Source organism: Sphaeramia orbicularis, chromosome 16 (assembly GCF_902148855.1).
Source record: "Sphaeramia orbicularis chromosome 16, fSphaOr1.1, whole genome shotgun sequence".
Taxonomy (NCBI): domain Eukaryota; kingdom Metazoa; phylum Chordata; class Actinopteri; order Kurtiformes; family Apogonidae; genus Sphaeramia; species Sphaeramia orbicularis.
In genome coordinates this window covers 43,073,470-43,097,388 of record NC_043972.1, presented here as the reverse complement: position 1 = coordinate 43,097,388, position 23,919 = coordinate 43,073,470, and the positions used below count along the sequence as shown (strand labels likewise).

Here is a 23,919-nt window from a genome sequence, read left to right as displayed (position 1 = left end):
ATATTCCTGTGAAATGTTTTATAAACTGCTGCTCTAAAAATTAAATGAATTAGGTAACTTGATTGCTATTTCATAACTGTAACCTTTTTTCATTCATTCATTTATTTTCATTCATGGTTGTGCATTTCATCAACAGACATTCAATAATCATCAGGTAAACAAACATTTACACGCCCATGCTCAAAAAGGAGCAGGATGAAGAAAATCTTATATTTCCTGCCCCCTTCTAAATAATAATAGCCTTAACGGTTAGCTGTACACAAGTAGCTATAAAGCAAGGTTATTATTGAAAAGTAACGAAATGATGAAAACTAGAATTGTAAAAATATTTCCGTTAACTGAAATAAATAAAAACGATAATTTAAAGAAAAAAAAAAGATAACTAACTGAAACTGAATTGTGTGCTTCCAAAACTAACTAAAACGTATACAAATTATGGATCAAATTCCCTTAGTTTTCGTCTTTGTCAATGTCGGATTGATATGAAATTGATTTATTTCCCTCAGCCAATTTTAGCTGCTGGCACCATATTATATTTAACTTCTTGTCACTTGTGGTTTAGAGTTGTCTTCTCGTCGCCACTCTACCTGGAAACATGGAGACTAAAGTTGGGAGAAAGCAGCAGAGTCCTGTCTGGGATTTATTTGAATTCAATGGCGAAAAAGATAAAAGATATAAAGAAACTAAAACTAAGCATTTAGAACATAATAAAAACTACCAAATCTGCTGTAAAAACTAATTAAAACTAACTGAATTAGAGAAGAAAAAAAAAGTCGAAACTAAATAAAACTAAACTATTATGAAAAATCCAAAACTATTATAACATAACAATAAAGTCAGACAAACCAAACAAAATACATCCAAAGATAATACAAAATGAATACAAAACCAAGTGCAAAACTACATAGGAAGTACAAAACAAGCAAAACATAGGTAAATATATATCTGACGAAATGATGCAAAAGGATTATGATACCAGACCAAAATAAGTAGCCTAAATAAATATGTCACAAGATGCAAAACAAATACGAAGCAAAATGTGAAGACTTATAATTGTTCATATAATTTCAAATTTCTGTCTTTATACAGCTGCTTGTTTCAGTTGGAACAGCCTAAATTATCATTACTATTAGATTTTGACTATTATCTGTTGTTGATTGTTGTATGACAAAATGATAAATAACTAATAAAAACTAAGTGTCAAAAAATAACTAAAAGGTAAATAGGGTGGAATAAAAACTACCATAAAATGTGCAAACAAAATAAAAAATCTAAAGTGATGGTGCATATAGCAACCATATGGAATTGTGAATTAGCATTATGAGTTATGGTGTGTGATGGACAGTCTATGGGGGCAGTTAAGCAGTCTGATCTGGTTAGAAGCAGTTTTTCAGTCAATATAATATCACTAATGTTAATCCTCTGGTATCCCATCCAGTAAGGCCCTGGAATTACGTCAAAAAAATGTTCATACAGTTTGTTTTTAATTCTTTACACTTTTTTTCTATTTCATCAACTTGAGCCGTAAATAAAAATTCCAAATACTCAATAATTGTCAATTTTTTTTAACCCTTTAAATGCCGTGTCTGTAATGTAAACAAACCATTTTTTTGGATGCAAAAAACACACACACACAAAAAAAATTTTTTTCAATATACTACATAAAAAATGGATCACATATTATTTGATTTTTGCAGCCTGGCATATGTCAATGATTAACTCCAACATTGCTTAATTTGCATTATTATTTTTGGCGAAATGTTCAAAATACTAGCATCTGTCACCAAGTGTGAGTAAAATGCACACCTATAAATCAAACTATTAAATATTATATATTGATTTATTTTTCTGCTCTAATTTGATTTTATTTTTGTAAATCCAGATCAGGTCTAATCATGCATATAAGATAAAATAAGATAAGATATTCCTTTACTGATCCAAAATATGGCAAAATATACACATAAACATACACATACACGTAAAACAAAAACAGTCATATAAATTTGAGTAAAAAAGTGTTTAAAAGGAGAGTGCCAATACGGTTTGTTATGAATGTAGCGCAATGGTTATAAATACAAAAAATATATAAATAAATACGGATTTGAATATATACAGATTTGGACAGGTGCAGTTAAGATATATAAATATGGTGCCTATAGACAGTGATGCATATGGACAGTGATGGACAACATAAATGGAATGGAGGGAGGGTTGTTATTACATATCAAATGGAAGAAATAGTGCGTTTTAGGCACACTTGGTAGACAGATGCTAGTCTTGTAATTTTCTTTTGTTTACAATGTGCAAATTTTAGTTGGTGGCCAGAATTTTAAAGACCATGCAAAAATGAACAACTTTTGAATTCTAACCTTATTTAAATTGTGAAAAATAATATGAAGTTTTTGAAAATGAAGTGCAAAGTGTGCCTAAAAGGCGCACCCGGATACCAGAGGGTTAAAGAAAACGACCAATTCTTCGTGTTGTATCTTTGTTTGTCCTCTCACATATGGTTCTTATTGACTGGAGTCATATGTTACAGTAGGTTCAGTTGGTTTTTTCATAGTTCTTATAAAGGTCTAACTCAATGTCATTCCCAACTTTATTAGATCTGTGTCTGACACTGTGGCCGGCAATAAACTTACACCAACGCTGAACTCTCTCCGTCTGTAGACACCTTTACTCAGAGCCGTGTTCACCGGTGATAAATAGACAATCGATTCCTAATCTCAGCCTTTGTGGTGCTATTACAGAATGGGACACTCTTTTCGGGGCAAGACTGTTAAAGTGGGATACCCTGCCAGATGTGTCTGTACTTTATTTCAGCTAATGTCACCAGATCTGCTGACTTCAGGAACGAAGTCCGTCCGTCCGTCCTCTAGTTGTACAACACCTGCCAATATTACCTGATTCATAGAGCCGTGCACCAAGACAAATGCATGGAAAAAAAAAAAGAAAAATCCCTTAAAGTTTAGGAGTTAGGCCCGATCATATTTTTTTTATCTAACTGACACACTGCTGCCAGTTATTGATCATCTGAGTCTGAAATTACTTTAATAACACAAAGTGGTTTTAAATATATGTGTATTTTCTGTATGATATATATATATAGAGAGAGATAAAATGCCGGGAACTCCCTGACTCAGAGGAGCAAATTGCCCTCTCTGGCACCCAATTACAGTTTCCTTATCATCCACACTTGAGATAGCAATTTCCTTCTCAATGGGTCTCCAAGTCAGTGAGTAGTGGTACGCTACCACCTTGAGCTGGCATAAGAGACTGTAATTATAGTGGCATGTTGAGACACATGCGGTGGGGCTTCTTGTGTGTTTCATGTATACAAATGAGGTAAGCAATTTGTTTTAATGTTGGCAATTTAGCTAAAAAGGTTGTCTCTCCTCATATCGTTTGATAGGCGCTGACAGAAAATATTCTTCCAATTTATATAATAACAAGTGGTTCCAGGCACAACAAACACCGCCGCTTGCACGTATTGTAGCTTATTTTGGTATCGATCCAGCTGATGTCATCATGTCTGTGACAGCATAGACACATTTTGGAAATTATTAGTAAATAGGGGGAAAAAAGATTATAAAAATTCATAAACAATTTGAACTTTGACCTACTTTTCCCAAAATGTAATCACATCACTGGGAATCTATAAACCCAATTTGGTATGAATTCAACCAATAGTTTTGCTGCTAAAGTGTTAACAAACAAATAAACAAACAAACTGAACCAAAAACAAGTGGTTCCAGGCACAACAAACCCCGCCCCTTGCACATATTGTAACTTATTTTGTCATCGATCCAGCTGATGTTATCATGTCTATGGATGTGGTAATGTCACCATATCAATTGCCTCTATATACGTGGCAAGTTTGAAGTAAATTGAAACAAAATTTTAGTTTTTATAGACATTTAAAATTTTGCCCATTATAAATAATTGGGAGAAGAAAAAATGTTTTAAAAAATCATAAAAATTTTAACTTTAACCTACTTTTCCCAAAATGTAATCACATCTATTCTGGGTCACTGGTAATCTATAAACCCAATTTGGGATGAATTCATCCTACAGTTTTGCTGCTAAAATGTTAACAAAGAAACAAAACAAACCAAAAACAAGTGGTTCCAGGTACAACAAACACCGCCACTTGCACATATTGTAGCTTATGTTGGAATCGATCCAGATGATGTCATCCTGTCTATGGATGTGGTAATGTCACCATATCAATTGCCTCTATATACGTAGCAAGTTTGAAGTAAATTGAAACAAAATTTTTGCTTTTATAGACATTTGAAATTTTGCCCATTATAAGTAAACGGGAGAAAAAAAAAAAAAAAAGATTTAAAAAAATTCATAAAAATTTGAACTTTGACCTACTTTTCCCAAAATGTAATCACATCTATTCTGGGTCACTGGCAATCTATAAACCCAATTTGGTATGAATTCAACCAACAGTTTTGCTGCTAAAGTGTTAACAAACAAATAAACAAATAAACAAACAAACTGAACCAAAAACAAGTGGTTCCAGGCACAACAAACCCCGCCCCTTGCACATATTGTAACTTATTTTGTCATCGATCCAGCTGATGTTATCATGTCTATGGATGTGGTAATGTCACCATATATACATAGCAAGTTTGAAGTAAATTGAAACAAAATTTTTGCTTTTATAGACATTTGAAATTTTGCCCATTATAAGTAAATGGGAGAAAAAAAAAAAAAAGATTTAAAAAAATTCATAAAAATTTGAACTTTGACCTACTTTTCCCAAAATGTAATCACATCTATTCTGGGTCACTGGTAATCTATAAACCCAATTTGGTATGAATTCAACCAATACTTTTGCTGCTAAAGTGTTAATAAACAAATAAACAAACAAACTGAACCAAAAACAAGCGTTGCCAGGCACAACAAACCCCGCCCCTTGCACATATTGTAACTTATTTTGTCATCGATCCAGCTGATGTTATCATGTCTATGGATGTGGTAATGTCACCATATCAATTGCCTCTATATACGTGGCAAGTTTGAAGTAAATTGAAACAAAATTTTAGTTTTTATAGACATTTGAAATTTTGCCCATTATAAGTAATTGGGAGAAGAAAAAATTTTTTAAAAAATCATAAAAATTTTAACTTTGACCTACTTTTCCCAAAATGTAATCACATCTATTCTGGGTCACTGGTAATCTATAAACCCAATTTGGGATGAATTCATCCTACAGTTTTGCTGCTAAAATGTTAACAAAGAAACAAAACAAACCAAAAACAAGTGGTTCCAGGTACAACAAACACCGCCACTTGCACATATTGTAGCTTATTTTGGAATCGATCCAGATGATGTCATCCTGTCTATGGATGTGGTAATGTCACCATATCAATTGCCTCTATATACATAGCAAGTTTGAAGTAAATTGAAACAAAATTTTTGCTTTTATAGACATTTGAAATTTTGCCCGTTTTCAGTAAATGGGAGAAAAAATAAAAAATAAAAAATTCATAAAAATGTTAAGTTTGACCTACTTTTCCCAAAATGTAATCACATCTATTCTGGGTCACTGGTAATCTATAAACCCAATTTGGTATGAATTCAACCAATAGTTTTGCTGCTAAAGTGTTAATAAACAAATAAACAAACAAACTGAACCAAAAACAAGCATTGCCAGGCACAACAAACCCCGCCCCTTGCACATATTGTAACTTATTTTGTCATCGATCCAGCTGATGTTATCATGTCTATGGATGTGGTAATGTCACAATATCAATTGCCTCTATATACGTGGCAAGTTTGAAGTAAATTGAAACAAAATTTTAGTTTTTATAGACATTTGAAATTTTGCCCATTATAAGTAATTGGGAGAAGAAAAAAATTTTACAAAAATCATAAAAATTTTAACTTTGACCTACTTTTCCCAAAATGTAATCACATCTATTCTGGGTCACTGGTAATCTATAAACCCAATTTGGGATGAATTCATCCTACAGTTTTGCTGCTAAAATGTTAACAAAGAAACAAAACAAACCAAAAACAAGTGGTTCCAGGTACAACAAACACCGCCACTTGCACATATTGTAGCTTATTTTGGAATCGATCCAGATGATGTCATCCTGTCTATGGATGTGGTAATGTCACCATATCAATTGCCTCTATATACATAGCAAGTTTGAAGTAAATTGAAACAAAATTTTTGCTTTTATAGACATTTGAAATTTTGCCCGTTTTCAGTAAATGGGAGAAAAAATAAAAAATAAAAAATTCATAAAAATGTTAAGTTTGACCTACTTTTCCCAAAATGTAATCACATCTATTCTGGGTCACTGGTAATCTATAAACCCAATTTGGTATGAATTCAACCAATAGTTTTGCTGCTAAAGTGTTAATAAACAAATAAACAAACAAACTGAACCAAAAACAAGCGTTGCCAGGCACAACAAACCCCGCCCCTTGCACATATTGTAACTTATTTTGTCATCGATCCAGCTGATGTTATCATGTCTATGGATGTGGTAATGTCACAATATCAATTGCCTCTATATACGTGGCAAGTTTGAAGTAAATTGAAACAAAATTTTAGTTTTTATAGACATTTGAAATTTTGCCCATTATAAGTAATTGGGAGAAGAAAAAAATTTTACAAAAATCATAAAAATTTTAACTTTGACCTACTTTTCCCAAAATGTAATCACATCTATTCTGGGTCACTGGTAATCTATAAACCCAATTTGGGATGAATTCATCCTACAGTTTTGCTGCTAAAATGTTAACAAAGAAACAAAACAAACCAAAAACAAGTGGTTCCAGGTACAACAAACACCGCCACTTGCACATATTGTAGCTTATTTTGGAATCAATCCAGATGATGTCATCCTGTCTATGGATGTGGTAATGTCACCATATCAATTGCCTCTATATACGTAGCAAGTTTGAAGTAAATTGAAACAAAATTTTTGCTTTTATAGACATTTGAAATTTTGCCCATTATAAGTAAATGGGAGGAAAAAAAAAAAAGATTTAAAAAAATTCATAAAAATTTGAACTTTGACCTACTTTTCCCAAAATGTAACCACATCTATTCTGGGTCACTGGTAATCTATAAACCCAATTTGGTATGAATTCAACCAACAGTTTTGCTGCTAAAGTGTTAACAAACAAATAAACAAACAAACTGAACCAAAAACAAGTGGTTCCAGGCACAACAAACCCCGCCCCTTGCACATATTGTAACTTATTTTGTCATCGATCCAGCTGATGTCATTATGTCTATGGATGTGTTAATGTCACCATATTAATTGCCTCTATATACGTGGCAAGTTTGAAGTAAACTGAAAAAAAAATTTTGTTTTTATAGACATTTGAAATTTTGCCCATTATAAGTAATTGGGAGAAAAAATAAAAAAAAAAATAAAAAATTCATAAAAATTTTAACTTTTACCTACTTTCCCCAAAATGTAACCACACCTATTCTGGGTCACTGGTAATCTATAAACCCAATTTGGTGTGAATTCAACCAATAGTTTTGCTGCTAAAGTGTAGAAATTAGGGCTAGGAGACGTGACCAAAAAGGTTAGCATGCTAATATCAGTCCGAATATGTGTGCGTTACTTGCCTGTGGTCTTAACTAGGGATGGGAATTGATAATAATTTATAGATTCTGATTCCATTATCGATTTTGCTTATTGATCTGATTCCTTATTGATTCCTGTATCGATTGTTATTGAGGGAATAAAAGAGTACAAACCGGTTTGTTTGCATTAACTGTCTTTTATATTTCCATCTCTGCACAGAAAATATGACATATACAGTATGCATAAATAATAATAAGGGGGGGGGTCACAACATACAACTGTACAAAGTGAAAGTGAAACTTAACACACTTTACTAATTCCTCTATGTCTCCCGCTGTCGCACACCTCATTTTCCTTTTCGGTTCCCATCCTTAGTGTTTACTTACCAAACATACGGTAACGTACGGTACTGGAATTATTCTAGTGAAACTTGTTTGTGTGATATCCACAGAGTTTGGTGATTTTCATGTTTTGAAAATGTTTCTGTCAGTAAAACATAATTTACTATGAATTATATATTCATTCATTCATATTTTTATTAAAATGAACTTTCCTACTACACACAACAAGTACAATCTCAACCAGAAAAGTAGGCACGCAAGTATAAAAGTACATAAAACCTGGAGAAAAAAAATGCAGTTTTGAAAAAATCGGGAATTTTTATTTGGATAAAGAGCAAACAAACTGGTAAGATCTGGCAATTCCTACAAAATTATTTAACAATAAGTATCAGGCATTAGAGTATAAATATGTTTAGACTAGAAAGCTTATTGTTGTTATGAATTATTTAAGGAAAAGGGGTGGAAGTTTATAAGTTATACTTCTTCTCACTCCTTTTTGAATATGTATTTTATGTTTAAATGTTTTGTCTGTTTTTTTTGGCATTCATATTCAAAATAAATACTTCAATATATCAGTGAATCAATCAAACATGTCATGCACTACTATACATTGTGAAAACTAATGGTATTATTTTACTTTTTTTTTTTTTTATAGGAAACATGCATTATTAAGTGTTTTTTCATGTATTGTATTTTTGTCACTTGAAAAACATGCTACATTAAGTTTGCCTTTTGTCAGAATAAGACTTGTCAAATATTTCAGAAATCTTACAATTAAAAACAAAACACTAAAACGATTTAGTAGAAGAGTAAGCAAAAATACAATAGAATGTCGTTGTAAAGTGTAGGTAGGAAAAAAAAAAAAAAAAAGCAACGTGACGTTTTAATAATGCACAGAATAGGACGTTGAAGAAAATTCATCTTGAGTCACCAGTAAACTTTCCCCCCATGAATCAAAAATGTCTCTGTAGTTGAAAGAGACTGTCTGACAAAAGAGGCAACAAACCACAGGGGGAACGATGACATGTTTTTGACTTTCTGGCTCGTATTTGAGACTAACTCTGGCACTACTCTTTGATTTCTTTGGACAACAACAAGCTTCCAAAGACGGTCTGAGGAAGTGGTTGGAGACATTTCCTCATAAAGAGATGATTGCTGACATTATTATCATAGCAGCTGAAACGTCTCTGTTGTCCCCGAATGACCTAAATCACTCCAAATCACTGTCATCTAAAGTAAAAGAAACACAAAACGCTGTGTGTAATGCGACGTCTGCTTTTATAGTTTATATCTCTGCCCGTCTGTCGGATCGTTTAGTTTAGAAATCGCTGCTAATTCACAGATATTAATTTACCGTCAACAATTAATGCCAATTGTAAACTTAGACTGTTTTATTGGCTCGTTACCATCCTTGTATTATTCTGTCACATGCTTATGAATACACCACAATTACATAATGAGGCATAATGAGGTTAATCAATCACTCAATCAGTTGCACGTCACCTAGCAACCATATGTACTGTTGTCATGGGGATTCACAGGAGATTTACTGTTGTGTAACTGATAATGACAAACAATATATGGTAAAAAACAATGTATGTAAAAGCTGATAAAACCTCGTCGTTGTGCTAGAGAGGTTGTGGAATGATTGAGGATCATACCTATATTTTTACAAAGATTTTGGGAAGATATTAATCATTCTACATATTGATTTACCCCTGAATCCAGTGTATTATATGTTGGGATGCATACTAAAAGTGCAGTAAGAGTATTTTTGTTAACCCTTAGGTGTCTAAGCCTGTTTTTCTGAGTACTTTTGATTTTGCCTTTATATACTATATAAAAAAATGTTTACTATACCCATGTTTGGTATTTTTTTTCCCAGCACAACTTCATCTATTTCATCTACTTATTATTTTTTTTTCACTTTAACCTACTATATCAACACAAAAAGCCAAAAAACACACACAAAATATAAAATCCGATTTGAAAAATGTATATAATTTATTACATAAATAACACAAAGATGCTTAAGGATCCTTTTCAAAGACTTTAAAAGTGAATATTGGTTCCAAAGATTAGATATATAAAATCTAAATTGTAATAAATAAAAACTATACTCAAATATTTGACATAAAAACATATCTATACATAGGTCTTTTCTCCGTTATCTCACTCCCACCCCCCATCCCTGGTCCTCCCGGTTTCCGCATCAGGTTCAGGTGGGGGTCATTCTCACCCTTACCTGTAATGCTAATGCAGCCTGTGGATTAGAATTCGCAGATTCGGCCATTTTTTTCCGTTTTGTAAAAGGACAAAAAATGATGAAGATATGATCAGAAATATAAGGCTTGCTTTATATCGCCATAATAACGCTATATCGCTTGTTTGCTCCAGATTCAAAACGTCATATGACCGGTTGTATTCGCTCTGTCAACATCCGATAAAAAGTGGGAGAGTGTTTCAAGTCCGCACTGTGGAATGCAGTTGTCCCCAGTGGTCTACATCATCGACTTCTGACGCTACGACGTGTTGAAAATGTCATGTGATGCAGTCACAGGGCCGTGATCACGGACCCCTAAGGGATAATTGCAAAGAAAATGCTAACTGTTACGTGGAAGAAGAATCAACCCCCCTCAGTACAACAATGGACTGAAAGACTGAGACAAATGTACAAAATGGAAGAAATGACGACACAATTACAACTGAAAAAGGATATTTTTATGTGGAGGTGGACATTTGTATCACAATATATGTTGAAACAGCAGAATATGTAGATAGGATTTTTTTTTTTTTTGTTGCTTTTTTTGTTTTGTTTTTTTAAAAATTTAGTTTAGTTTTGTGTTTTTTCTTCCCCTCTTTAACATTGACTTGTGCAATTCATTTTCTTCCTTTCCTACTTGGAATCTAACTGGTACAGTAACTAACAATAGTCGCTTTTCCATTGGACATCTGCGCAAAACTTTCCCGAATTTTACTAAATGTCAAAAAAGACAGAAGTGCGTAGTGTCGGTTTTTCCATTAAATCCCAAATGCGTTGCATTGTTTATTTATTATTGTGAGACGACATGAGAAGTCATTCCATGAACATGGCGACGAATGTAAATATGGTGTTGATTTACAGATATATTCATTATTATTATATATTACCCCTCTATCTCGTACTAAATTTAAAAATGATTGGCTTTCCTGGTGTGTCCACACATATCGCGACATGTTTCTTCTTCTTCTTTGCTTGTTGTAACGTCCGTCAACATCCGATTTTTTTAATTCACCTGACTCTAGTTGCGAAAAAAGGTCTTTCCATTGCAGTTTTGCGTGATATACCATTTGCGCTACGCTTGAAAAACCACCTCTTGCCAGCGCAAAAACTTTTAATCGGAAAATAAGATTTTTGGTGAAATTGTCGTTTTTCCATTAGGTAAATTTTTATGCGTAAGTTATATTTGCGCAATTTGAGGGTCAATGGAAAAGCGACTGCTGTTGATCGCAAAGAAAATGATAACTGTTTCTTGGAAGAAGAATCAACCCCCCTCTGAGACAAATGTACAAAATGGAAGAAATGACGACACAATTACAACTGAAAAAGGATATTTTTATGCGTAGGTGGACATTTGTATCAAGATATGATGATTTGTTTATTTATTATTGTGAGATGACATGAACAGTCATTCTATAAACATGGTGACAAACATAAATATGGTGTTGATTTACAGATATATTCATTATTATTATTATTATTATATATTACCCCTCTATCTCGTACTAAATTTAAAAATGATTGGCTTTCCTGGTGTGTCCACACATATCGCGACATGTTTCTTCTTCTTCTTTGCTTGTTGTAACGTCCGTCAACATCCGTTTTTTTAAATTCACCTGACTCTAGTTGCGAAAAAAGGTCTTTCCATTGCAGTTTTGCGTGATATACCATTTGCGCTACGCCTGAAAAACCACCTCTTGCCAGCGCAAAAACTTTTAATCGGAAAATAAGATTTTTGGTGAAATTGTCGTTTTTCCATTAGGTAAATTTTTTATGCGTAAATTATATTTGCGCAATTTGAGGGTCAATGGAAAAGCGACTGCTGTTGATCGCAAAGAAAATGATAACTGTTTCTTGGAAGAAGAATCAACCCCCCTCTGAGACAAATGTACAAAATGGAAGAAATGACGACACAATTACAACTGAAAAAGGATATTTTTATGTGGAGGTGGACATTTGTATCACAATATATGTTGAAACAGCAGAATATGTAGATAGGATTTTTTTTTTTTTTGTTGCTTTTTTTGTTTTGTTTTTTTTAATTTACTTTAGTTTTGTGTTTTTTCTTCCCCTCTTTAACATTGACTTGTGCAATTCACTTTCTTCCTTTCCTACTTGGAATCTAACTGGTACAGTAACTAACAATAGTCGCTTTTCCATTGGACATCTGCGCAAAACTTTCCCGAATTTTACTAAATGTCAAAAAAGACAGAAGTGCGTAGTGTCGGTTTTTCCATTAAATCCCAAATGCGTTGAATCGTTTATTTATTATTGTGAGACGACATGAGAAGTCATTCCATGAGCATGGCGACGAATGTAAATATGGTGTTGATTTACAGATATATTCATTATTATTATATATTACCCCTCTATCTCGTACTAAATTTAAAAATGATTGGCTTTCCTGGTGTGTCCACACATATCGCGACATGTTTCTTCTTCTTCTTTGCTTGTTGTAACGTCCGTCAACATCCGATTTTTTTAATTCACCTGACTCTAGTTGCGAAAAAAAGGTCTTTCCATTGCAGTTTTGCGTGATATACCATTTGCGCTACGCTTGAAAAACCACCTCTTGCCAGCGCAAAAACTTTTAATCGGAAAATAAGATTTTTGGTGAAATTGTCGTTTTTCCATTAGGTAAATTTTATGCGTAAGTTATATTTGCGCAATTTGAGGGTCAATGGAAAAGCGACTGCTGTTGATCGCAAAGAAAATGATAACTGTTTCTTGGAAGAAGAATCAACCCCCCTCTGAGACAAATGTACAAAATGGAAGAAATGACGGCGCAATTACAACTGAAAAAGGATATTTTTATGCGTAGGTGGACATTTGTATCAAGATATGATGATTTGTTTATTTATTATTGTGAGATGACATGAACAGTCATTCTATAAACATGGCGACGAATGTAAATATGGTGTTGATTTACAGATATATTCATTATTATTATTATTATTATTATATATTACCCCTCTATCTCGTACTAAATTTAAAAATGATTGGCTTTCCTGGTGTGTCCACACATATCGCGACATGTTTCTTCTTCTTCTTTGCTTGTTGTAACGTCCGTCAACATCCGTTTTTTTTAATTCACCAGACTCTAGTTGCGAAAAAAGGTCTTTCCATTGCAGTTTTGCGTGATATACCATTTGCGCTACGCCTGAAAAACCACCTCTTGCCAGCGCAAAAACTTTTAATCGGAAAATAAGATTTTTGGTGAAATTGTCATTTTTCCATTAGGTAAATTTTTATGCGCAATTTGAGGGTCAATGGAAAAGCGACTATTGTTAATTGCAAAGAAAACGATAACTGTTTCTTGGAAGAAGAATCAAACCTCCTCTGAGACAAATGTACAAAATGGAAGAAATGACGGCACAATTACAACTGAAAACGGATATTTTTATGCCTAGGTGGACGTTTGAATTGTGATATCTGTTGAAACAGCAGAATATCTAGGATTTTTTTCTTTTCTCGGGGGGCGGGTGTCTATATATGTTTTTATTATTATTATTATTATTATTATTATTATTATTATTATTATTATTATTATTATTATTTTGTGTTTTTTCTTCCCCTCTTTAACTTTGACTTGTGCAATTCAGTTTCTTCCTTTCCTCCTTGGAATCTAACTGTTACAGAAACTAACATTGTTAAATGAGCTTTGTTGTCAAGGAGTGTTCATGATTGAATGTGATCAGTGTTTGATCTTGATGATCAATAAAATTAGTTAAAAAAAATTAATAAATAAAAGCTAATAAAGAAGTCTGGTGGATCTTGGCATGTGCTTCGAGCGGATTAACCCATAAAGACCCAAACAGCCACAGGCGACCAAAACCATCTACTGAACTAAACTGTTTAATACCTGTTGATCCATTAATCCTATCAATACATGTAAATAATTGATGTAAAATGCAGTTTAGCGTCTTTTCTTGATCATCAGATACGACCCATTTGGATGTTCAGAGGCTTTTTAGTTACCATGGAAACACCGTCGTTGTCTACGACATTGATTCACCAGTAAAACCCGTGGAGTTGGATCAATGACTGGATGGACACACTTGGTTTCTGTTGATTTAATGATATATTTTGCTGAAAAAGTCCCTTTTTCTTCACTTTTCTCTGTTTCTGATATAATAACCTATGAATTTACTCTGAGTTTTAATGAATATCCACATGATCAGTGAATAAAATATTAGGAAAATACATGATCGATGCTCAAAGGATGCAAAATACTGACGATTAAGTTAAATATAGAGAAAATTTCCTTTGGGAACTGATATAAAAGTAGCGCTGGGTCTAGATGGGGCTGTGGTACCATCATTTCAGAAAAGATGTATATGGGTAGTAAACTTTTTTTGCATATCCAAAATTTGCATATCCAGGCTCCCAAAATGCCGGATGCATGTGGATGAAAGGCCCGAACAACAGAAAACTTTAGCGGATCCTCCTAAACCTGTCCCCATGTGGACGGCCCCTCAGAAAAACTGGGGCTTTCATCAAGTACACAAGAAACAAAGTCATTTTAAGGTCTTGGTAGTGGAACATACAGTATAAACCACCGCTGCAGGCGAGCTGTCTGACAAGAAAGAAATGTATTTTATTAAATAAACAGAAACTTCAAAAGTCCGACTCAGCTGTCATAGCAACCTGTCAATCACAGCTGGACTCAGCAGACATCAAAATGAATGTTTGACCTGAAATCTGATTATTGGAGGAAAAATCTATCTATCTATCTATCTATCTATCTATCTATCTATCTATCTATCTATCTATCTATCTATCTATCTATCTATCTATCTATCTATCTATCTATCTATCTATCTATCTATCACCATTCATTATCATAATATTATCTTCCGCAGTTTGCATTTTTCAGTAAAAATCTATATATCATTTATGGATCTGGATATGGTCAATGAATTCCTCCCCCTGGTGGATTATCTGTGTATTGCATGTATCTAATTGTATACATCAGGTTTTTCAAGACAAAAAATAGAACACTTATCTATCTATCTATCTATCTATCTATCTATCTATCTATCTATCTATCTATCTATCTATCTATCTATCTATCTATCTGTCTGTCTGTCTGTCTGTCTGTCTGTCTGTCTGTCTGTCTGTCTGTCTGTCTGTCTGTCTGTCTGTCTCAACTGAACCAGTAATGAAATAATGCAAAATTTATGTAACTATGTTTTTTTTCTGTGTACCTCCTTTGTAAATGTAAAAAAATGTAATGGAAATGGACCCCAGGAAGAATAGTCTCTACTTTGGTGAAGACTAATGAAGATCCTTAAATTAAGAAATAAAGAAACATATGATCCAAACTGCTGTAAAATCAGACCAGAAGTTGTGATTTTAACAAAGATTTAACCCTGTAAAACCTTTAAATAATTGACAGAAAATTCCATTTCTTTGAAACCGGAGCCTTTATTGGTCCCTCTGTACAACCAAAAAAATCTTTTTTTAAACACCAATTTCCGTGTATGAGTTTCAATTTTGTATCATATTTGATACATCGGGTCTCAATGCTCAAATATTGTTACTTTCGAACAAACGAAAACATAATATAACACAAACATGTCTAACAAATTGATAATTCCTTTTTAAAATTGGCAAAGTTCTGGTAATTGGTAATTTATTTTTGCCTTTTTTCACTTTCATCTTTTGTTCCTACTTATGTTTGAAATAAAGTCTATCTATCTATCTATCTATCTATCTATCTATCTGGAATTGGAGTGAAGTGAAAGTGAAAATAAACAGAACAAAAAATACTCACTAAAGTACAAATTCTCCCTAAACATACTTGAGTATAGTAGTGAAGTATTATTACTTTGTTACTATACAAGTCTCGGTAGGGCAATATAAGCCTGTCTTCATCCTACTCCTTTTCGGACATAAAGTATTGTTAAAGAGCCATAATGAAAAAGCTGTACATTGTATGACATTTGTTTTTCTTTTTTTTGGGTTATCTTATTTCCTTTAATGTACTGGAGTGTCCCATAAAAATCAATAATTTCTTTTTGTCTTTTTTTTCCACTTTCATCTTTTGTTCCTTCGTATGTTTGTAATAAAGTCTATCTATCTATCTATCTATCTATCTATCTATCTATCTATCTATCTATCTATCTATCTATCTATCTATCTATCTATCTATCTATCTATCTATCTATCTATCTATCTATCTCAACTGAATTAAATTAAATTAATGTAACTATGTTTTTTTTCTGTCTATGTCCTTTTTAAATGTAAAAAATGAAATATTTTAATTTTGGAACTGGATCGCAGGAAGAATAGTCTCTAATTTGGTGGAGACTAATGGAGAACCTTAAATAAAGAAACATTCGATCCAAACTGCTGTAAAATTAGAACCAGAATTTATGATTTTAACAAAGATTTAACCCTGTAAAACCTTTAAATAATTGCCAGAAAATTCCAGTTCTTTGAAACCGGAGCCATTATTGGTCCTTCTGAACAACCCAAAAAATTTTTTTCAAATACAAATTTCCATGAATGAGTTTCAATTTTGTATCGTATTTGATACATCGGGTCTCAATGCTCAAATATTGTTACTTTCGAACAAACGAAAACATAATATAACACCAACATGTCTAACAAATTGATAATTCCTTTTTAAAATTGGCAAATTTCTGGTAATTGGTAATTTATTTTTGCCTTTTTTCACTTTCATCTTTTGTTCCTTCGTATGTTTGTAATAAAGTCTATCTATCTATCTATCTATCTAGCTATCTAGCTATCTAGCTATCTAGCTATCTCAACTGAACCGGTAAAAAATGTAATATTTTAATATTGGAAATGGATCGCAAAAAGAATAGTCTCTACTTTGGTGGAGACTAATGGAGATCCTTAAATAAAGAAACATTCGATCCAAACTGCTGTAAAATTAGACCAGAATTTGTGATTTTAACAAAGATTTAACCCTGTAAAACCTTTAAATAATTACCAGAAAATTCCAGTTCTTTGAAACCGGAGCCATTATTGGTCCTTCTGAACAACCCAAAACATTTTTTTCAAATACAAATTTCCATGAATGAGTTTCAATTTTGTATCATATTTGATACATCAGGTCTCAATGCTCAAATATTATTATTTTTGAGCAAACAAAAACATAACACAAACATGTCTAACAAATTGGTAATTCCTTTTTAAAATTGTCAAAGTTCTGCCTCCTTTCTCGTTAATATAATCTTGCAGTGTCACTGGAAAGTCCTCTGGTGAATGAATTCCTCCCCCCTGGTGGATTATCTGTGTATTGCATGTATCTAATTGTATACATCAGGTTTTTCAAGAAAAAAAATATCACACTGATCATGTCTATCTGTCTATCCATTCATCCATCCATCCATAAATTGATTTAGTATCTTTACAAATTCAATCTAAATAAGTGGAACTTTTTGGATCCAACCCCAGTGACAGTACTAAGTTAATAATAACTACATAGGTAATGAGATGCGGTTCTTATCCTTTGGTCTCACAAGGGGATTTTTTTTTTTGGGGGGGGGGGGGGGGGGGGGGGGGGTTCGATTGGTTTATTAGAAAAAATATTTATGAAGTGTGTTTTTTGTCTGTAAACACCACAGCACTGACTGAGCCCACTGTGAACCGAATGTGGCATTTAACATTTTGATCTCTTTCTCTTGGCTCCACAGAACGGCGAGGCATCACTCTTTGAGGTGAACATCCGTTATGTCGGAGGGCTGCTGTCGGCGTACTACCTGACAGGAGAGGAGGTAAGATTAATAGACGTCTGTTACCCATCTGCTCTGGCGAGATCCACCGCTTCCTTTATATCCAAATAGCCCTGTAGTTTGAATGATGAACAGGTTGGCTTCCATTTGACTGCTGTTGCAGATATATCTTTTTTTTTTTTTTTTTTTTAATGATTTTTGGACATTTTTTTGCTTTATTGGATAGAGAGCGGGGGGAGATGGGACGCTTGTGGAATGAGATTAGAGGGATGATGTGCAGTCGATGATCCTCTAGGTGACCTGAGTACTCATCCGTCTTCACCCTCACAGTCGTGGATATTGTGGGTGTGTTGTGTGTACAGGTAGACTGGGATCGCATAGAACGATCACATGACCATCATAAGCATTTTAAGAGATACTTCTTAAAGTCTTTTCTCTGGACAATCAAGTTGTTTTCGACAAAACTGGGATTTTGATGGATTTTTTGTTTTCGGTGCATAAAAATGCAAAGGTTTCATAGCAGTTTCCAACTAAGACTGGTCGTTTTAAAACCAAATGAGCTGATGGTTATGTTTTGTGAGTAAGTAAAAACCAACCCACAGTGTAATTTGTGACATTACAGGTCTTTTTGTAGATGATGTGATAATAGGTGATGATATTGTGAAGTTGGATGGGATCAGAGGAGTGGATTTCAGTAACGATGCAGATGAATCTGATATAACATGGTTTACAGAAAGTTAGGACACACTGAAAATGTATTAACATCACATTTAGTGGTGCATATTATTCATGTTAGAGCATTTCATTTGAGTGAAAACACCACAAGTAACATTAAACATTAACAGTTATTGAGTGCCGATAAGATAAGATAAGATAAGATAAGATAAGATTTATCATAGCAAAATCAAGAATGAAATTAGATTAGATAGATTAAATTAGATTAGGTTAGATTATGTTACATTAGACTAGGTTAGATTACATTAGATTAGATTATTTTAGATTAGATTAGACTAGGTTAGATTAGATTAGTCTAGATTAGGTTAGGTTAGATTACATTAGACTAAATTAGATTAGATTAGTCTAGATTAGGTTAGGTTAGATTACATTAGACTAGATTAGGTTAGATTAGTCTAGATTAGTTTAGGTAAAGTTAGATTACATTAGACTAGATTAGGTTAGATTAGATTAGTCTAGATTGGGTTAGGTTTGGTTACATTCGGCTAAATTAGATTAGGTTAGATTAGATTGGGTTAGATTAGTCTAGATTAGTTTAGGTAAAGTTAGATTACATTAGACTAGATTAGGTTAGGTTAGATTAGTCTAGATTAGGTTAGGTTAGGTTACATTAGACTAAATTAGATTAGGTTAGATTAGATTAGGTTAGGTTAAATTATATTAGACTAGATTAGATTAGTCTAGATTAGGTTAGATTAGATTAGTCTAGATTAGGTTAGGTTTGATTAGTCTAGATTAGATTAGGTTAGATTAGATTAGTCTAGATTAGATTAGGTTAGGTTAGATTACATTAGACTAGATTAGATTACATTATATTAGATTAGGTTAGTCCAGATTACATTAGGTTAGGTTAGATTACATTAGACTAGATTAGATTACATTATATTAGATTAGTCCAGTTTAGATTAGGTTAGGTTAGATTACATTAGATTAGATTAGTCTACATTAGATTAGATTAGTTTAGATTATATTAATTTAGGTTAGATTAGATTATTTTAGATTAGTCTAGATTAGATTATTTTAGAATAGTCTAGATTAGATTAGATTAGATTAGATTAGATAAGATTAGAGCCTTCAGGAAACTAACAGAGTGGGTCTTTGCCTTAGCTCTGGCCTTGCCACCAGCGTTCCCTCATCTTCTCATGATTTAGTTTCTTTTTAAATCGAGACTCAAACAGAAGATATTAACAGTAGCAAAATGTAAATCCCCTCTAAAAATTCAAGACCAAATTCATTTTCTCTCGCTAAACTTATGTGTTTTTTTCCTGAACCTGAATTTTCATTGTCATTATTATCCAGTTCTTTTTATAGTGACTAGCTTCAACTAAAGTGAAAATTCCGTCCTTAAGTGTCCATCTTTCTGTCATCGCCACCATTGATGCAGAACTGTAACTACTGTGATAATGCACTAGAGATTAGAGAAGCACCAGAAGGTAATGTGGTTTAATTTGGGGAAATTGCTCTTCACTGCCAGAGGAACAACTATAGTTGTGTCCTTGAAAAAGCTGCAGTCGCTCCAGTGAAGCCACTCAGCGGCCAAATATAAAAGCCTGTGGTTACGATGGACAGCTTCCAGGTGTGAAGCTGTGAAACTATATGAGTGTGAAGCACGGCCTCGCCTTGCCAGAAAAGGGGTAAACCTTGTCTGGGTAAATAAAGCTTCAGAAAAGGCCTGTGACAAACATACAGTCCAAATGGTGGACTTGGTTCTGGGTGTGTTGTAAAGTCACTGGAGGTCAGCGTGTCACTGTAATGAGCATCTGCCTGTAGCAGCCCCCTGGAGCATGCATGGACTATACACTGTTTTTAAACGCCACTCGCTCCAAGATGCTGGAATCTGTGCAGAAGCTGAATTAATGGAGAGAGGATCCAGTGACAAACACATGTGGAAGTCGGTTTAATGGACATTGATTTGCAGGCCGAGTAACTTGAAGTGAGAGCAGCATGAAATTGTCCACCACTGCTGGATGAGTGAAATATGAATACATTGCTGGAATAACTTATGTCACTGAATCCATTATTCCACATTGCTGTACAATTAATGCCATGCAGAAAACTATTTTATTCACTGGTCCGTGGAAATATCCATATATGGCGTAGGTAATAACACTTTCCAACTTGAGAGCGTGTAAGTGTATTACTTATTAGATTTGTCCTCATTTTGTTGCGTCAGATTTCAATATCGAATAGCTGCCGAAACCTTTTATGTCATAGAATCTTCCATCTGTTTTTGACCCAAGTGTACCGTCCGTCCTCAGCATTTCCATCAACTTCTTTCTCAGATGACTGCAGTTCCATTTCTGCTTATTTTCTTCTTTGGATTTTCTTCCTGTTTACACTGTGCCATCATTCTCCGAAGACGGAGCACGCCGCCTCAGTTTCCTGACGGACGTATCAATACCCTTTACCTGACGCAGTTATCCATCACATAGCTCGCTGGTGTACTTTCTGTGAAGGGTCCCTGAGTGTGAGATTTATAGCTACCTGGTTCCCCTCCTCTAGATTCCCCCATTAGAGTCTGCTGTTCCTGCCGAATGATAAAACCGACAGATTGAAGGTCTGTCGCCGGTTGCACAGACTTAAATCACACAAGATACAGAGTGAGAGACCATTATGAGATTGTGGGATCCAGTTTGACCAGAGGACATAAGGCAGCTGGTGCTGCTGTAAATGATTGCTGGGAAGTGGGGAATGATTATAGCTCCTAGTGGGATACAGTTTGTTGAGAAGTGCTCGGAGCAAGACTGGAGCAAGACCTGACCATTAATAACCTCCTGTTGTTTTGACCATGTGTCTGGACTGTTTATGTGTATGTTTTCTCGGGGCCCCAGAAGGATGATGGTTAGTCTTTCTGGAAGAAGTCCCCAGGTAAACATCTTGTTCAAACTGCTCACTGCTTTTGTCATTCATCGTCACACTCTTGGGTCTATTGTGTATAGTGGAGGTGTTGTGAGCTGTAGACTAGCGGCAGTTTTTTTTTTCATTATTGATTTCTCTGTAGCTCTTTTCTTTAGATCAACTGTTTATTTGATACAATCAGGAAAGGTGGGGAATTGCTCATGAGAACCCCTCCCTGCTTTTATTTCTTATCCTTAGCTGTATGCTTGTTTGTATCACCTCAGCTCCAGACAATGTCCAAACTGACAGGCTAATTGTAGTATGCTTAGGGATGGGAATCAATAAGAATTTAATGATCCCAATTCCATTATCAATTTTGCTTATCGATCTGATTTCTTATCGATTCTCTTATTGATTCTCATTGGGTGAGGGAATAAAAGAGTACAAATGGGTGTGTTTGCATTATCTGTCTTTTATATTTCCATTTCTGCACAGAAAATATAACATATACAGGGTGGGGAAGCAAAATTTACAATATTTTGAGGCAGGGATTGAAAGACAGTGTATGACCAATTAGTTTATTGAAAGTCATGAGAATTTATTTGCCACAAGAAAATTGACATAATAGAAAATGTTTTGATTCTATGTGTCCTCCTTCTTTCTCAATAACTGCCTTCACACGCTTCCTGAAACTTGCGCAAGTGTTCCTCAAATATTCGGGTGACAACTTCTCCCATTCTTCTTTAATAGTATCTTCCGGACTTTCTCGTAATAGTTTTGCTCATAGTCATTCTCTTCTTTCCATTATAAACAGTCTTTATGGACACTCCAACTATTTTTGAAATCTCCTTTGGTGTGACGAGTGCATTCAGCAAATCACACACTCTTTGACGTTTGCTTTCCTGATTACTCATATGGGCAAAAGTTTCTGAAAAGGTATGGATAATAGTGTTAGGTATGATTATGACATCAATATATGTTTGGTTTCAAAATAATTGACGTAGTGCCTGCTGAGAAAAAACAACTAAATGTTCATTGTAAATTTTGCTTCCCCACCCTGTACAGTATGCACAAATAATAATAACAGATGATGCCAGGCCCGGTTTGGGGGGGGGAGTGAAAGTGAAACTAAAGACACTTTACTAATTCCTCTATTGCTATTGAACTGGTTTGACTCGGCTCGTCTCCTGTCGTTGTGCACCTCATTTCCTTTCCCCTACCTTTAGAAACTTGTATTTGAGGGGATACGTTTGTTGCCCGCACCAGAACCGGAACTGGGCCCAGATGATGTCCTAGCGTTCACTCTGCTGCTAGATTCACAAGCACCACTAAGTAGTGAATCAAATACGTGACATTCCTGTAAATGAATCACATGCTGTGGACAAATGTTTGAACATATTGGAGGGATTCCACCCTTTGGAAGAAATGGAAGCTTTGGAAGTGTTACAAGTGGACCTGGTGTCGTCTTTTTAGACCGTTTCTGCCTCAACGCCATGTTGGCTACGTTCTGACCAAAACAATGCAGCGTACGCATGACGTCATCGTGCATGCGCAACGGAGGCGGAATCGATAAGCAGAATCGTTAAGCAGGCAGGCAAACGATTCCAAGGAACCGAACTACTGGGATCCGGTTCTCGATTCCCATCCCTAAGTATGCTAGTATGCAAGATTTTTTGTAAGAGCGTAGTCCTTAGGGCCTCATGCAAGATAAACGTTGTGGGCCCTGCTTATATAATATAAAAAGTATCTGTAAATTTGTCGTGGGAGTGGGGGGATATGTACATGGTGTTGGGGCTGGAGGTACGTAGTGTGTTCCATAAGTGCTGTAACTGGCGTGAAACCGAAAGTGAAACTTAACTTTGGACGTCAGACTCCCAGCTTCTAAGCCTGATCACTTTCACTTTGGAGTTGGAGCTTCTGTGAAATTTTCACAACTTCTAACCTATATCCACTGGCCCCCCTGGGAATGCTGGGCCCCATGAATTTGTCACGTCTCCCCCCCCCCTTTACAGCGCCCCAGAACGTAGTACATAATATGAAATACTATATCTGTTGCATACTCCTTCCATGTAATTCTTCCAGTATACAAGCTCTAGATCAGGGATGTCAAAATCAATTTAGTTCAGGGGCCACGTTCAGTCCAGTTTGATCTGAACTAGGCCGGACCACTAAAAGAGTAGCATAATAGCCTTGAATAATGACAACTCCAAACTTTTCTGTTTGTTTTAGTGCAAAAAAATAACATATTTACATTTACAAACTATCTAAACATAAATGACATAAATATCCTGAAAAAAAACCTAAAATTTCTTAGGAAAAATAAGGGCAATTTTAACAATATTATGCCTAAACTTATCATTTATACATGTGCATTACTGATCGGATCTACAAAGGCACAAAACATTTAGTAACAGGCAGAATATTGTTAAAATTGTACTTCATTTTCTTTAGACATTTCAGATTGTTTGTAT

The 23,919-nt window shown here is 34.4% G+C and overlaps 1 protein-coding gene across 2 annotated transcripts in view; it reads left to right on the top strand.

Moving 5' to 3' along the window:
• LOC115436135 (mannosyl-oligosaccharide 1,2-alpha-mannosidase IA) overlaps positions 1 to 23,919 on the top strand; it is an 828,462-nt gene that overhangs the window by 571,579 nt on the left and 232,964 nt on the right. For both annotated transcript variants that reach the window (XM_030158891.1, XM_030158892.1), the window contains exon 4: positions 17,837 to 17,917. In XM_030158891.1, coding sequence (XP_030014751.1) covers positions 17,837 to 17,917 — 81 coding nt within the window. The remainder of the gene's footprint in view (positions 1 to 17,836; positions 17,918 to 23,919) is intronic.